Below are 16,333 nucleotides of genomic sequence, written 5' to 3'. Positions count from 1 at the left end.
ACAATTCATCATTGCAGTCTTATTAGCCAAACAACTGCAGTCATAGATTGTTGGAATGTACATCTCCAGAGGGCCCACAAGCTTCTAGAATCACAGTTTACCAACAAGGCTGTCTAAGCACTTTACAGGTGCTGCTTTGGACTGGGCAGCATGGGGATGGCCAAATGCAAGGGCTGAGCTTTTAAAAACCTAAATGGAGGAGCAGTGCAGGTGTGCATGCATGCATGCACACACACACACACACACACACACACACAGACCACACAAGCCGGCATCTGGGAGTGTCATAGGAGCTGAGTGAAGGCTGGAGGACCTGGGGTCTGAGCTGGACCCTGGGGACAGAGCAGAGAGGGCAAGTCCATCGCTGGGACGCTCCTGTGATAATTATTCATGGTAACCTATGGCCCCTCTCCTAGGTCCATGGGGTCTGCGTCTGCCAGCACAACACCGCCGGCCCCAACTGTGAACACTGTGCACCCTTCTACAACGACAAGCCCTGGAAACCCGCAGATGACCAGGACCCCCACGAATGCCAAAGTAGGAGCCTGGGATCACCCACCTCCCCTGCAGCAGCTGGTTGGGGTGCTGGCGCATCGGGGACACAAGGAGAATCTAGTCTTTATTATTTAAATCTAAACCTAATTGCATTCTGTAATTTACGCTCTCCTTGCTCTTTGGGGAAAGAGGGTATTTGAGAAAGTGTTTGAGTTGCATCTTCCCACTGCTCCTGGCCCTTCTCCTCAGCCAGGCCTGGAGGGACCACGATTTGGTCCATGCTTCTGATGCCACGTGCCTTTCGTGCTAACCACAGGTCCTCCTACTTCTACTTCCTTCTACTTCTACTACTTCTACTTCTACTTCCTTCTACTTCTAAGTCCTTCTACTTCCTATCCAGTGTAGGACATACGTGGTTCCCTGTTGTCATTCTTTCTACTTCAGATGTGCCTCCAGAGTTGAAATCCATGGAATTAGATTCCTGGAGGCCGGGCCCTTCCCTGCATAAATGAGGGCAACAAAGATTCCCAGCCCAGAGAAGGGCAGTGACCCAGGAGGAGACCCAGCAGGTGGCAGTGGGGGAGGGTTGACATGGGACCATCCAAAGGGCTCTCTCTTTGGCTCAACATGGGTATTATTCTTGGGTCAGTCCCCACACTGGGAGTCAAGAGGCCTGAGTTCTCTATTTTCCTTTCTTACTGGCTATATAACCTGAAATAAATTACAAGAGCCTCCCTGGGCCTCAGTTGCCCTGTTTCGCAGACCTGAGCATCTTGCAGAGTTGCTGGGGTGCCAGTGAGTTAGTGTGGAACGTGCTTTGTACACGGCAACGGTGCTGCTCAAATGTCAGCCCTAGTAATCCCTTTTGCAGGGTGTGACTGCAACAGACACTCAGAGACATGTCACTTTGACCCAGCCGTGTTTGCCGCCAGCCAGGGGACACATGGAGGTGTGTGTGACAACTGCCAACACCACACTGAGGGCAAGAACTGTGAGCGGTGTCAGCTGCACTATTTCCGGAACCGGCGTCCTGGTGCTCCCATTCAGGAGACCTGCATCCGTGAGTAGGGGCTCCAGGGACCCAAGGCATCATAGGTCTGTTAATCCCCATCTGTTCTGGGCTCAACAGAGCACACGTCCCTAAGGACATACAGGCCCTCAGGAAGCATGAAGACTTGGTTGTGTGTCAGGACTTGTGGGTAATTGTTTTTAACTTAGCTGTGCCCTTCTAAGCAAGTCAGTGTGGTTTGCTCTTTGTTTTTCTGCTTCCTCCAACATTAAGGACCCCTCCATGGCAGGGGTTATTCTTATATCCTTGGGCCCTAGCACAAGGACAGACAAATAATTGATGCTCCAGGAATGTTTATTCAATGAACATGTAAGTCACCCAGGAGTGACTTAACACATCACAAGGGCCAGTAAGTTCATATGGGAGAGAGCAAAGAGATAGAAGCACTCCGATCCGGGTGGGGTTCATCAGGTAAGACTTCCTAGGTGAAGGAAGAGTCTTCGTTTTGAAAGCCATGAAAGGGGCTTGGGTTTTGGGGTGGGAGAAAGTTGGTTCACTTCCTGTTGATATTTATCTATTTATGGAAAGAGTGAGAAAGTCTTGAGTTTGACTTCTGTTTCCAGCACATGCTTGCAGTGTGACCTTGCATATGTTCTTTGAACATCTCTGAGCCTCAGTCTCCTCATCTGTGCAATGGGGATAAGCATCCTCACCTCTCAGGATTATCGTGAGGATGACATAAGGTGACAGGCAAGAGTGCCCAGCTCCGTGCTGGCCACAGAGTAGCCATTCAGTCAATAATGCCAACCACAACTTTTATAGTACTTAACATGTGCCAAGCACTGTTCCGTCTGCTTTACACTTACTCATTGATTCCTCATAAGGAGCCTATGAGTGTTGTATAATTACCCCCATTTTATAGGTGAGAAAGCTGAGGCACAGAGGGATTAAATAACTCAACTAAGGTGGTAAGGTTGTAAGTCAGGAAGTGGTGGAACAAGGATTTGAACCAGGAAGCCTGGCTTCTCGAATGTGCTCTCTGCTTTTCTTCTTTGTCCCTCCTGCCGTGGCTGCCTTTGTCTCTCAGCCTGCGAGTGTGATCCGGATGGGGCAGTGCCAGGAGCGCCCTGTGACCCAGTGACCGGGCAGTGTGTGTGCAAGGAGCAAGTGCAGGGGGAACGCTGTGACCTGTGCAAGCCGGGATTTACAGGACTCACCTATGCCAACCCGCAGGGCTGCCACCGTGAGTAGGGGGCCCAGCGGGCCACCAGATCTGTGACCGGTCCTACTCACTGAGCTGCGTGCCGGGTGCTTTGCCACTGGCTTCCAGCAGGTGACAGCACAGGCCTGAGGTGGAAGGTGGGACAGAGTCCTCCCGAGGGAGGGCAGGCAGGTGGCCAAGCAGCCAGGTGTGGGGACTGGTGGGAAAGTGCGGTGGCCTTATGAGTCAGCCAGGTTATCTGGAGGGAACGGCCCTACCTCGTTCTTTTCCCAGGCTGTGCCCCTCCCTGGTGCACGTCCTCTGGGGGTAAGATTTTGGTGGCCCGGCCCCCCAGCTCAGCAGCCCTCCCTCCCGTGCAGGCTGTGACTGCAGCGTCCTGGGTGCCCGGCGGGACATGCCGTGTGATGAGGAGAGTGGACGCTGCCTGTGTCTGCCCCACGTGGTGGGCCCCAAATGTGACCAGTGTGCTCGCTACCACTGGAAGCTGGCCAGCGGCCGGGGCTGCGAGCCATGTGCCTGCGACCCGCACAACTCCCTCAGCCCCCAGTGCAACCAGGTACATGGCGGGGTAGAGCATGGGCCCCTCAGCAAGGGAGGGCTCCCGCCCACCAGCCTCTGTCTCCCCTCCGCACTGCCCTTCTGGGTCTTTCCAAAGTCAGACTGGGCTGCTTCTGTCCGCCTTCCCCTGGGGAGGCCACCAAATGTCCCTCCGTCCGTGGCTCGCAGCCTTTGGCAATGCCACATTCGCACACCTTCTGCAGGGCTGTCCTGGGCTTTGACTTCAGAGCTTGTGTCCTCGTGGGAGCCCTTGCTTTGGGGTGCACTGGGGAGTTCTGCCCCCTGACCGGTCTCTCCCCGCACAGTTCACAGGGCAGTGCCCCTGTCAGGAAGGTTTTGGTGGCCTGACCTGCAACGCTGCAGCCATCCGCCAGTGTCCTGACAAGACCTACGGAGAGGCAGCTATGGGATGCCGAGGTGTGCTCACTGAGTGGGGACGCGGAGGACATGGGGGGGTGTGCTCGGGTGGGCTCGTGGTGGGGACACGTGGGTCTGTGGTGGGGGAGGGCATCCCGTACTGGTCCACGCGGGGTGGGCCCTGGCAACCCATAGGAGCGTTCGCTCCCCACCGCTGCCCCGGGGCTGACACCAGGCCGTCCCCATGTCCCTATGTGCGCATGACAGGAGGGCTGCTTTGCTTCCTGCTCCCCTGAGAAACCATTTCCCAGAAGCCATCTGCAGGAAACATCCTCCTCTCCCTCTTCATAGGTGGAGAAAGTGAGTCCTGAGGGGGAGTCAGTTTGACGAGTAGTGACAAGGGCACGCAGACCCGAGTCTGTTCTCAGCTCTGTGACCTCGGAGGAGTTGCTCCCCCTCTTCAGGCCTCAGTTTCCTCATCTGGGCAAGGGGCACACTGCCTCAGACGCTTCATCTGTGCAAATGGGAAAACGAGCGTGTTAACTCTGCCACAGAATGTGTGGTGAGGGTCAGAAGCGTTAGCGTGTGCCTGGTGAGGCTCAGAACAGGGCCTGCCACGTCGGAGGTGCTACGTAAGGGCTTGCTGTCGTTACCATGATTTCATTCTGGCCTTGACTGTCTTATTCTAAGTGTGAAAGACCCTGAGGTCAGACCTCCTCTTCGGACTTTCCCCACAAACACCTGATCTTCCTGACCCCCAGGCCTCTGACCATCATTTCTCCCCCCTTAGCCTGTGACTGTGACTTCCGGGGAACGGAGGGACCAGGCTGCGATAAGGCCTCGGGCCGCTGTCTCTGCCGCCCTGGCTCGACCGGGCCACGCTGCGACCAGTGCCAGCGAGGCTACTGTGACCGCTACCCGGTGTGTGTGGCCTGCCACCCCTGCTTCCAGACCTACGACGCCGGCCTCCGGGAGCGGGCCCTCCGCCTCAGCAGCCTCCGTAATGCCACCACCAGCCTGTGGCCTGGGCCGGGCCTGGAGGACCGCAGCCTGGCGTCCCGGATGCTGGACACGAAGAACAAGCTGGAGCAGGTCCAAGCCATCCTCGGCGGCGCCTTGGTCACGGAGCAGGAGGTGGCCCAGGTGGCCAATGCCATCGTCTCCATCAGGTCATTCCCTCTCCCTGCCGAGCCACGTGGGTCCACATAGGGGCACACTGGTCCTTCCTTACATCGGTTACAGCCCTTTACTGTCTACCGAGGCTTCTCACAGGCGCCTCTCTTTTCACTGTCACGACAGTCCTGGGAGGTTGGCGTGGTGGGTGTTATTCCTTGCATTTTGCAGATGAGGAAACAGGCACAGATAGGTGACATGATAGAGTCACGTGGCCACCGAGGGGCAGAGCGGGGCAGCGGGAGCACAGGCACGAGCCCAAGTCCTGAGTTCTTTCAAGTGCCCGGTGCCGCCCGTGGGAGAGTCAGCTCTGCATTAGTCAGCCTTGTGGAGGGCATCTGAGAGGCAGGGCTCTAAAAATAACTTGCGTTTGCCTTTGGAATGGGAGCAGTCCCACCCACGGTCTCCTCCCACCAGCCGAGGTGCCTTCTCAGTGAGGTTTCCTTCTGAAGTTTTTATGAGTTTGCTTTCCCTGAGCACTTGCTGACTGTGAGGGCCTGAGCCATCTAGGTGTGCCAGTGACCTTGGTCTCAGCACTGAGTAGGGAGTCCGCAGGCGGTTGGTGGGCTGGGTGTGCAGGCCTGGTGGGGCTTTCCAGAAGGACGGTCCGTGCTGAGCAAAGCCCGGCCATGGAGTACGCGAGGCTGGTGGAGGGAATGGTGGTGGGTGGAGCTGCAAAGGCCCTGGGAGGGAGGAACGTCTGGAAGCTCAGCCCTGGTGGGTCAGGGCAGGAGACCCCCTTCAGGTGGAGACCACCAGTGGGCTGCAGCTACGGGAGCTCTGTGGGGAGGTGTGGGCTGCAGAAGAGAGACTCGGGAGCCTGGGGTACAGGTGGTGGCTGATGTCGGCCTGTAGGCAGCAGAGGAGGAGGAGGGGCTCGGGGGATGCTCCTCGTGGAAGCCGACGTTGGGAGGCGGAGGAAAGCGGGGACTGTTAGGGTCACACACGCCAAGGAGGGATCTGCCCGCATAGGGGTGGAGGGAGGTTGTGCTAGCTTTTGCCCAGCGGGATCCTCTCCAGCCTGCGGAGGCTCCCTTCTGTGGCTTTTACTGACGGCGTCTCTTTTTGCTGACTCAGTAGCGATTTCTCCGAGGGGATGGCTGGCTCTAGGGAGGAAGCCCCCTTCCTGTATTTTAGTGGAAGCTTCTCTCCCACTTCAGGCAGACTCTCCAGGGCCTGCAGGTGGATCTGCCCCTAGAGGAGGAGACCTTGTCCCTCTCGGGAGACCTGGAGAATCTGGACAGAAGCTTCAATCGCCTCCTCGTTATGTATCAGAGCAAGAGGGAGCAGTTTGAAAAAATAAGCAGTGCCGATCCTTCAGGTGAGGAGGGGCACACAGACGCCACACCGGGCCAGGCTTCATCCCCGTCTCCAGGCCTCCGGGTCCAGGGCCAGCTTGGTCCCCTCTCTTCTTCCCACAGGAGCCTTCCGGATGCTGACCGCGGCCCACCAGCGGTCATCCCAGGCTGCTCAGCAGGTCGCGGATAGCTCCCGCTGGCTGCTGCAGCTCAGGGACAGCCGGAGAGAGGCGGAGAGGCTGGAGCAGCAGCTGGGAGGAGCAGGAGGGGCCGGCGGCCCCCAGCTCGCGGCCCTGAGGCTGCAGATGGCTTCCTTGCCTGATCTGACACCCGCCGCCAACAAGGTGACTCCTGTCATGGAGCCCCACTTCCAGAGGCCCCCCGCCCCAGCTTGTCACTCACCGACTGTTGCTCCGCATTCCCCCCTGGGGCCACGTGGACCTCCCACACACCCCCCATCCCGACCCTTGACCCCGCATAGTGTGTTCAGCAGTTACCAAGGAAACACGTTTCTGGTGCCCAAGTTGCCGTGGAGATGTCTGGCTGCTTGTTTCCCAGGTGTGGGAGGGGAGTGATCACTGAGGAGGCTTGGGGACCCCCTCTGATGCCCCCCCATCTCTCCACAGCTCTGTGGGGGCCCCAGGGAGATGGCTTGCACCCCGGGAGCATGCCCTGGGGAGCTGTGTCCCCGAGACAACGGCACGGCCTGTGGCTCCCACTGCAGGGGTGCTCTCCCCAGGGCAGGTGGGGCCTTCTGGACGGCAGGGCAGGTGGCCGAGCAGCTGCGGGGCTTCAACGCCCAGCTCCAGCAGACCAGGCAGATGGTAGGTGTGGCTGAGGTGGGGTGGGCCCGTGGTGGAGGAGGCAGAGGGGACAGAGCCCCTAAGCGAGTCAGAGCTCCCATTCTGCAGCCAGGAGTCGAAAGCCCAGAGATGTCGGGTGACTTTCCCGTGGCCCTACAGCAAGTGAGAGAGAGAGTTTGAGGCCAGTGTTTTTACATCATTTCTTCTGGGGCCAAACCGAGCTAGTTACAAAAGTTTCCTAGGGAGATCTTGGGTAGCAGGTGCTGCCAGAATCCTCGGGGGCTGCCGAGAGGCCCTCTTGGGGCTTTAACCACTGCTGACGCATAGCGTGTGTCAGCAGATCAGGGCAGCCGAGGAAGCCACCTTGCAGGTGCAGTCAGATGCTCAGAGCCTGGAGATGCAGGTGAGCACCAGCCGCTCCCAGATGGAGGAAGACGTCACACGCACGCGGCTCCTCATTCAGCAGGTCCGGGACTTCCTCTCGGGTGAGCTGGTCTTCACCTTTCCCTGGGCTGATGTTTCGACTTCCGCCTGTCCTCAGTGCCCCATTCCTTGTCCCTCATCTCACTTGTCAGTCAGCTACTTCCTTCCCTGGTCTCCATGCCCCTGGACCAGCCCCCATCACTCACCTGGATGGCTGCAGGGCCTCTAGGTGACCCCCCACCTCCTTCCTGCTCCCTCATAGCCCGTTCTCAGCAGAACAGTCGGAAGCATCTTTGAAAAATGCGTAAGCGGGGTCACATGCCACTCATGCCTAAAATCCTTCACTGCCTTTCCCTTGTTCTTGGGATAAACTCTCAGCTCCTTACCATGGCCTCTGTTACCTCCTGGGTATGGCCTGTGTCTTCTCCACTTTGCTCACAAACCGTCTTTGAACAGGCCAGGCTCTTGCCAGCCTCGGAGGGTCTTGCTGTTCCTCTGCCTGGGATGCTCTCTCTAAGGCTGCTGATTCTTGCCTTCCAGGTCTGAGTTTAAATATCTCCCTCAGGGGGCCTTTTCTGACCACCCCCTCTGGTCATCCCCCTCCCCCATATTCTCCTCTGGAGTCTGACCTTCACTGCTCTACTCCGAGCCTGTTGTTGTTGAGCTCACCTGTCTGCACGTGTAATGTTTGTCTCCCAACTGGACTCTCAACTCTGAGAGGGCAGGGATGGCTGTCTGTCTTATTCACTGTGTCCCTGGCACTTAGCATAAGTCCAGGCCCAGAAAAGCACCCAATGTTGATTGATTGAATAAGTGAACCCGATCTCCTCCCTTGCCACCTGGGGAGTGGGAAGGTCCCTGGACAGGACTCAGGGAATCTGTGGGACTTTGGGCAAGTTGTTTTCCTCTTTGCCTCATCTTTTCGCTTCTGCCAACGGGGCTGATAGTATTTTACAAGTTTATTCCGGGTGTCAAGCAACGACATAAAATGTGTTTTGACAAATTAAAGATGCCCTAGGAGTATGAACTGATATCATTAAATTTCTGGTCCCTGCCAGGGAATGTGCTTGGCTGGGAGCCCAGTTAACAGGAGCTGACGGCCTGGTGTAATGACAGTCGTTCTTCCTGCTACTATTGCAGTGCTTCTCCTTCAAGAGGCCAGAGCCCCCTCTGGGGTGCAGGTGGCGGGTTGGAGAGAAGCAGGGCAGGCCAGAGTTTGGGGATGGGACTCACAAATAAGGAAGACCTTCCCTGAGTGAAGCTACGTAAGGCAGGCCAGGTGGCCCCCCATCCTGCATCAACCCCAGCTAGGGGGTGGTGGGACAGGAAGCCTGTCCTTGGGGTGCAGTCTGGGCTCCCATGAATGGGCAGGGAGTGGCCGGGCTGCGGGGTCCCTGCTGTCCCCTCAGTTTGTGTCTTGTATCTCAGGTTGAGTCCCTGGACAGGATGAGGGGCAGAGAGAAGGAGCAGGGCCTGAGAGAGGCCTGGCTCCTGGGAGGGACCTGGGACAATTCTTACAGTCTCCATGGCTGTGGATTCTAAGGTCCAGAGTCCCGCTGCAGGAAGCATGGGTACCAGCTGCTGTGGGCGCGCAGGGTCACAGCGAGGGCGGGAGACTGGAAGGCCAGTGGAGGAGGGAGGGGACACCATCTTTCTCAGGTCATCAGAGGAAGTGACAAAGATAATAGGTCAGGTTTACTGAGTTCTCACTAAGTGCTGGGCACTGTTCTAAGTGCTTCACATTATTTAATCCCGACTGCCTACCACTTTGCATGTGAGGACTCCAGATACAGGGAGGTTAAGAAACCTGCCTAGAAGCATCCAGCTTAGAGGGAGTACGGGTAGGGTTCACCTCACTCCGGAGTCCACACTCTAGATTATTGCGTTATGAGATGGACCACCTCCCAGCGCCCCACCACCCACCTTGCTTCTTTGCCTTCTCTAATGTTTGTCCTCTCCCTGCATTGTCTCCCCTGCCCTGCCCCACCCCTCCCGACCTGGCTAATTCCTACACACCCTCTAAGGATCCCCTGGGTATCTCATTCTCCAGGAAGCTTTCCTGGACCTGTCAGACTGGGTCAGGAGCCCCTGTAACAGCCGTCCTAGCACCCTGAGCTTACCCCCGTCACTCAGGGTTGTGCTTCCTTGCCCCACTAGATTTCAAGCTCCATGAGGGCAAGGCCCAAGGCCAATCTGACCTGCAGTCTCAGCTCCCCACATCCTGCAGCTCGGAGCAGTGAGTGTTTGCTGAGCCCACCCTGAGACTCAGAAACCCATGAAACTGAATGTAACTCAGACCAAGCCCACGGGTGCAGCTGAAGTGAGGCAGAACAAAGGAAGGGCAGGCGCTAGGTGAGGGTGTGCTTGCCGTAAGAGGCTTTCTAGGGAAGGCACATATAAGCCGCGTTGAGAGTAGGACTCTGGGTTAGGTGAGAGGTTGGTGGTCTCTATGGGGAGGTCCCTGTGAAAGCTCGTAATTGGGGAAAAGCCCACTTCATTAAACTCAGCCACAATTATGCCTTGAGCTCCTGCGGTGTGCTGCCCTGGCCCCAAAAGGACATACAAATAAAGAGGCATGGTTTCCACCTTCCAGGAATGTCCTTCCACCTGGCATGAGGAGGGGACTGGGTCTAGGACCTCTGTAGCCAGCTGGTGAGGAAAACTTTGATTGCAGAGTAAGGCTGGGTGGGCCCCAGAGGAGTTAAGTCCTAGGGCAAACTATCTGCGTGGGCGGGTGCCCCCTTCCCTACCGTGTCAGTACCAGTGGAATCTGTAAAAATGACCATGGGGAGGAGATACCATCTCTGTACTTCTGACCTTACTCTCTGACCCAGAGTTGGATTGTGAAATTCCTGCTAAATTGATTTTTTCATATCATCCCTTGAGGTTGGGCATCGTGATTCCCATTTCACAGATCAGGAAACTGAGCTCAACGAAGCCAGTTGACTTGTCCCGGTTTGCTTGAATAGTAAAGAGGAGGCCTGAGACTGGAGCCCCTTCAATCATTCTTTCAATGTACAAACAGAGTGCCTCCAAGCGCCATGCACTGTGCTAGGGGCTGGGCTATAGCTGTGGGTGAAAGCCAGTCCCCGTCCTCACGTCGTTTACATTCTAGTGGGGAAATGACGGAAAACCCAATAAATGAGTTAAGCGTCCGGCATGTGGGTGGCGATAAATGTTAGGGAGGAAGATAAAGCTGAGAAGGAGGGTAAGGAGTGTTGGCAGAGGGTAGAGGTTGCGATCCTAGATTGGATGGCCTGGGCTGGCCCCTCTCAGAAGGTGACATGTGAGCAAAGCCCAGGTAATCTTGATCTGCCTTTGCAAAAGCGAGCACTCTGCCCCAGAGGAGGGGCACGTGGAAGGGTTCTTATTGCCAAGGAAGCAGTTCCAGTGCCTGGCTGGTCTCCCCACTTCAGGGCTGATTATATCTGTGCTCCAGGCATTGTTCAGTACCAGCTGCCTGGTACCACCTCCTTCTCCCCAGCCTGAAGCTTCCTGTGGTGCCACTCAGTTGCCACAGCTGTGCCGACAGCCATCCTCCCGCGGCAGCGAGCCCGGAAATCCTCAGAGCAGGGCGCCTGAGTGTGCCTGGGAGGGAGCCGCAGCTCCTTGGGCAGCCCAGGCAGAGATGGCATGGAGGTGCTGCCCACGGGTGTTGTCAGCCTGGAGAGGCCTCTGATCTTTGGGGAGGTGGCTGAGCTCCCCCATTCCAATGGATGGTTTGTCTTCCAGACCCTGACACTGACATAGCCACCATCCAGGAGATCAGTGAGGCCGTGCTGGCCCTGTGGCTGCCCACAGACTCCGCCACAGTCCTGCGGAAGATGAATGAGATCCAGGCCATCGCAGCCAGGCTCCCCAATGTGGACCTGGTGCTTTCTCAGACCAAGCAGGACATCGCTCGCGCTCGCAGGCTCCAGGCGGAGGCTGAGCAGGCCAGGTGTGGCCCTGGGCCCTGAACTTCTCCCAGGATCGGGCTGGGGCTTTGCCCCTCAACTCTGTTGCTGGAAGCGAGAGAGGAACGTCTGCAAGTCAGAGGGGTGCCGAGGGCTGGGAGACGGGAGGAGGCGCTTCCTGTGGTGGGGGATGGTGAAGCGATATACAGCATCCAGCCGAAACTTTATTCGGCACAGCCTCGTCTTCCTTATTGGAAACCGTCCCCAGAGGCTGCCTCAGACAACCTGCTTGGTGGGGTCCTGGGGTGGAAAAGCTACTGAGTTAATACTTGGCTTCTTATCTTGGCTGGAAATGATATTCTCTGGACTGGGGAGTGAGTTGGATCCCACATCTCTTCATTCACTGTGCACCTATTCCACCCTCCCCCCTCTTCCATTCCCCCGGCCCCAGGAGCCGAGCCCACACAGTGGAGGGCCAGGTGGAGGATGTGCTGGGGAACCTGCGACAGGGCACGCTGGCACTGCAGGAGGCCCAGGACACCATGCAAGGCACCCGCCGCTCCCTTCAGCTTATCCAAGACAGGGTTGCTGAGGTAGGCATTATGGCTTCCTTCCCCCACTTGTGGGAATGAACATTCAGACTCAGGTGCAAGGCATAGAAGATGCCAGGAAGTGACCCGGGTGGAAACTGAGCTGGGGCCCTGAAGAAGGGAGCCTATGAGCCTTGAGCCTGGTTTTGAGCCTTTGGTTTTCTGCTCTCATGGCTGCTGCAGGAGTGGGTGGGGTTGGTCAGCTGAGCTGGAGAACTGGGAGGCCTGGATGCCGGGGGCACATAGAGGATTGGGATGGTGGCGATAGTGATGTCCTGCTTGTAGAGAGTTTTTGTGGCCTGATGAGTTGGAGGAGAGAAGAATGAAGGTCACTGCCTATGAGACCCACCCCAAACTCCGGGTCTCTTTTTCCACAAAGGTTCAGCAGGTGCTGGGGCCAGCGGAAAGACTGGTGACCAGCCTGATGGAGCAGCTGGGTGGCTTCCGAGCACGGATGGAGGAGCTCGGCCGCCAGGCCAGGCAGCAGCGGGCACAGGCCGCCCAGGCCCAGCAGCTGGCAGAGGAGGCCAGCAAGCAGGCACTGAGTGCCCAGGAGGTACCTAGAGGGCAGAGTTAGCCCAAGCAAGCATGGCCGGCAGGAGCAGGACAGGACTCTGTACACTTCATAAGACCATGGGCTCCAAAGCACTTCGAGTACCAGTTATTCTGAAATATCCAGCGGGGGCTTCAGGATTAAGGCGCACCTGGCCAGGCACCTGAATTCTCCCTCTGGATGCCTTTGGTGGAGCTGGTTCAGGGATGCTGGAAACAGCCAGTCCGATCCCTCTCCTCTCACAGATGAAGTGGTGACTCTGTCCAGACCTAAAGCTCATCTACAAAGGAGGTCTCTTGACACCTGATCCAGAGCTTGTCCCCTGTCATGGTTATCCAGCCCAGACAGAAACTCTTGACTTAGCCCAACCTGAGCCCCATCACTGTCAGAATTAGATCAGAGAGAAGGTCGAAGAGCCAGTTTCAGTGTCTCCAGCGTACCGGTGGTCCCGGTACAATGGCCAAGCTGCCAAGCATACTATTAAGTGACGACTGTGTACCTGGCCCTGTGCTGGCACTGTAGATGAAGGGAGGGGAAATACAGAAGTTAAGGTATGGTTTGTGGCCCAGGGGCTTTTATAGGCAGAATCAACCCATTGCGGATATGAGGAGGCACCTCATCTCTGTGTGCTGATTTGGGTTACATCAGGTCCTTTAGCCAAAGGTCTTTAGGACTTGGGATGATGATGATGTGGAGACTGTTCTTCCTTTTTCAGGGATTTGAGAGAATAAAGCAAAAGTATGCTGAGTTGAAGGACCGGCTGGGTCGGAGCCCCACGCTGGGAGAGCCGGGCAGCCGGATCTTAAGCATCAAGATGGAGGCGGAGGAACTGTTTGGGGAAACCATGGAGATGATGGACAAGATGAAAGGTGAGGGAGTGGTCCAGGGGCTTTGACTTCAGGGCATCCCTGAAGGCTGCTCCCAACCCAGGGTTTCTGAGGCCTAATGTTTGGAGCTAGCAGTGCTAAGGCAGTGAGATCAATAGGGATTTCCTGAGCACCTAGTAAGTACAAGGCATATAATGTGGCTTTAAGGCATGTGGACATGTTCACAAAGACTAGGCCTGCCCTCAAGAGGCTCGCAACCCATTTTTTCCTATTGGTCACCAGCTTCATGGAACTATTTAATAGCACAAAGAGGACTGTGATAAAAGCCCGAATAATAGAAGCTCTAGGGGCTCAGAGGATAAATAACGTCAGAGAGAAATGTTCAGGGAAGGTAATGTTCAAAAAAGATAAGATTTGAGGTGGGCCTGGGAGGATGTATAAGCCTGGAAGAGGCTGTGAGGAGGAGAAGGGACATCAAGACATGTTCTGAGGATGGAGGCGGGATCACCCAACTGGAGAGGAGGGTTGATGAGGAGAGAACAGGTGGGAGAGAAGTAGCACGGAGCCAGTGTGGCTGGTCCACGTGGCCGGCCTTGATGCCAGGAGGAGGTGGGTAGACTCAGCCCTGGAGGCAGCAGGAAACCATCCAAGGGTTTTGAATACGGCAAACCATAATGAAAGAAGCTTTCGAAAGGGTTCTGAGGTTCCTCGGAAAGGAGAACAGAGATTTTCAGGCTCAGTCTCTGAGATGTGATGATGGGGTCACTGCCCTGTGAATGACAAAACCAGAGCCTCTTTGAATTTTAGAGAAAGCTTTGGACAAAAATCTGTTTGGCTAGCTAGATGGACACTATGGAGAAAGGCGGGCTGGCAAGTTGACAGTGGCTGTGGCCGGCCACAACTGAAGGGGGAGGCGAGAGGAGCTGACCTAGATGGAGGAGTCCAGGGCTGGGTCAGTGCATGCCCTGGCCCTGTCCATCAGTGTCTTGTATGAAGATAAAGAATTTGCTAACCAGATCTGAGGATGACAGGTAGTTAATGCACTAGGTAACAGAACCAGCATTCTAAGGCAGTCTCAGAAGTCTAAAAGGATGGGCTGAAACTAACAGGATAAAATTAAGTAAGGAGAAAAATTCCCTCTCACTCTGGCCTTGTTTGGACCTAAACTCACAAGTATAGCTCAGGTGAGGTCTGGCTTCTCAGTGGATAATATAGCTAAACACTTTATAACTGGTTAGTGATAAACACGTATGAGTTGTTACTCACCCAAAAAAGACCCAAGAGTTTTGAATAACTGTAAGCTTGATATAAGTCAGAAGTGCCTTTGCTCCTGCCAAAAGAGCTAACAAATTCAAATCAGCCAAGACAAAGGGAGTAATGGCTCAAGGATGATATTAAGAATATTTAGTAACTGGTGTGTCCTGCACCTACCAGCCAGAAAGGCTCAGGTTGTAGCACTGGAGCAAGCATTTACCTGCTTGCAGGAATTTACCTTTAATTGCAGGGTTATGGGGAGGAGCATGCTTAAGGAGCCTTTGGGGATGGGGGTCGGGGAACAGAACAGCAACTGTAAAAATTTCAGTGTTTTATTAACCCATAGGTCCATGTGGGTACCCACTGGCTGAATGTCAGTCTGTTAATAACCCTGTTACACTCTGCTGATCTCCCAGGTGAGATCGAGTTCAATGGAGGCTACTACAGCTTCAAAAGGGATATTGACGAACCCACACACTTGAGAGGGAGGGTGGCCAAGGTTGGGATGTAGGGAAGGCCTGGTGATTATATCAGATGGGGAGTGGATGAAGGAGCTAGGGCGGTTTCATCTGGGGAAGATGGGGCCTCAGACATGTGAAGGACTGCCATGTAGGAAACAGAAAGAATAGATTCCGACACCCCAGGAGACAGACCTGGGACAATTGGGTGGCAGCGAGATGTGCTCAGATTCTGGCTTAACGAGAAGACTTTTTAACAAGCAGAACTGCCTGAAGTTGGAGCCTTGTGAGACAGTGCCCCCTGGCCCTGTTCCTGGAAAGTTCAGGCTGAGGCTGGGTACCAGCTCTCATGAATGTGGTACAGGGGGCTTCTGCCTAGGATGACAGGGGGGACAGGCTGGACTCAATCACTTTGGAGTCCTTCATATCCTCCACACATAATCTGGTGGTGGTATGTGGAATGGACTGAAGGGGGAGGACTACATTTATCTGGAGTGGCATTTTGGGGGAGAGACAATGGGGAGGAATTCTGGTCACCCAGCTCTTTTGCCCTGGTGCCCACCTGAGGAATCATTGGTGGGATGGCAGCTGTCTGGGTCCAACATAGCGGGTTTCTTATCTTGGTGCCAGTGGCCTCCCTCATCAGCCTGGGACAACTCTGCCTAGAGCAGAGGAGAAGAGTAGGGGCAGAGGATCCTCGGGGTAAGGGCTTCCTGGGTCTGGCCCCTGCCATGTTTCTCTAAGAGTGGGATGGGGGCTGGAGAGGCCTGAGGCTGGAGAGAGCTGCCTTAGGGGCCAGACTCCCTCAAGGTGGAGGTGATTTCTCCCGCAGATGCTGCGTCCAGGTGGGTGGGAGGAGAAGGAAGGGTTGGGAGTCTTCAGGTGTCTCACCAGCTCGTCTTCCTCCCCCTGGTGTTCCATCTGCCCTCAGACATGGAGTCGGAGCTGCTTCGGGGGAGCCAGGCCATCACGCTTCGCTCGGCGGACCTGACAGGGCTGGAGAAGCACGTGGAGCAGATCCGGAACCACATCAATGGGCGCGTGCTCTACTACGCCACCTGCAAGTGACGCGCCAGCGTCCAGCCTGTGGCCCTGCTCATCTGCCCTCTTTGCTTCTGGGGACCAGGCTGGCTTGGAATACTGTCCAGCTGCAGGAAGATTTTATGCAACCTAAAGCACAGCCTGGACCACCCTGGTGTGCAGTTGTTAGGATTACTCTGGGCTGCAGCTGAGCCTGGGCTGATGGGACAACTACCGCTGAGGGACAGACATGGTGGAGGCGGGCCACATCATTGTAACCAGGAGCTCTCAAGTGGAGGGCGCCTGGCTGGGCAGTGTCCTTGCCCTTCATTCTCCGTTGAGGCTGAATCCTGGACCAACACAGAAACATAACTAAAAATGATGTACAAGTGAAAAG

General features: G+C 55.8%; 1 protein-coding gene across 1 annotated transcript in view; it reads left to right on the top strand.

Moving 5' to 3' along the window:
- The window catches only part of LAMB3 (laminin subunit beta 3), a gene marked incomplete at its 3' end in the record, with an annotated part of 40,145 nt that extends 24,161 nt beyond the window's left edge, over window positions 1-15,984 (top strand). Inside the window, exons 9-23 of the mRNA XM_082864346.1 lie at window positions 417-537; window positions 1,367-1,555; window positions 2,592-2,747; window positions 3,086-3,282; window positions 3,590-3,701; window positions 4,432-4,810; window positions 5,975-6,135; window positions 6,236-6,456; window positions 6,739-6,936; window positions 7,256-7,400; window positions 11,071-11,278; window positions 11,686-11,827; window positions 12,204-12,380; window positions 13,093-13,246; window positions 15,848-15,984. Of these exons, the coding sequence (XP_082720472.1) occupies window positions 417-537; window positions 1,367-1,555; window positions 2,592-2,747; window positions 3,086-3,282; window positions 3,590-3,701; window positions 4,432-4,810; window positions 5,975-6,135; window positions 6,236-6,456; window positions 6,739-6,936; window positions 7,256-7,400; window positions 11,071-11,278; window positions 11,686-11,827; window positions 12,204-12,380; window positions 13,093-13,246; window positions 15,848-15,984 (2,697 nt within the window). The remainder of the gene's footprint in view (window positions 1-416; window positions 538-1,366; window positions 1,556-2,591; window positions 2,748-3,085; window positions 3,283-3,589; window positions 3,702-4,431; window positions 4,811-5,974; window positions 6,136-6,235; window positions 6,457-6,738; window positions 6,937-7,255; window positions 7,401-11,070; window positions 11,279-11,685; window positions 11,828-12,203; window positions 12,381-13,092; window positions 13,247-15,847) is intronic.
- Window positions 15,985-16,333: the final 349 nt, after the last annotated feature.

This window comes from Leucopleurus acutus (assembly GCF_964270905.1).
Source record: "Leucopleurus acutus genome assembly, chromosome: 2".
Lineage (NCBI taxonomy): Eukaryota > Metazoa > Chordata > Mammalia > Artiodactyla > Delphinidae > Leucopleurus > Leucopleurus acutus.
Note: the sequence above shows the minus strand (reverse complement) of the source record. Positions and strands in the feature narration are given on the sequence as shown.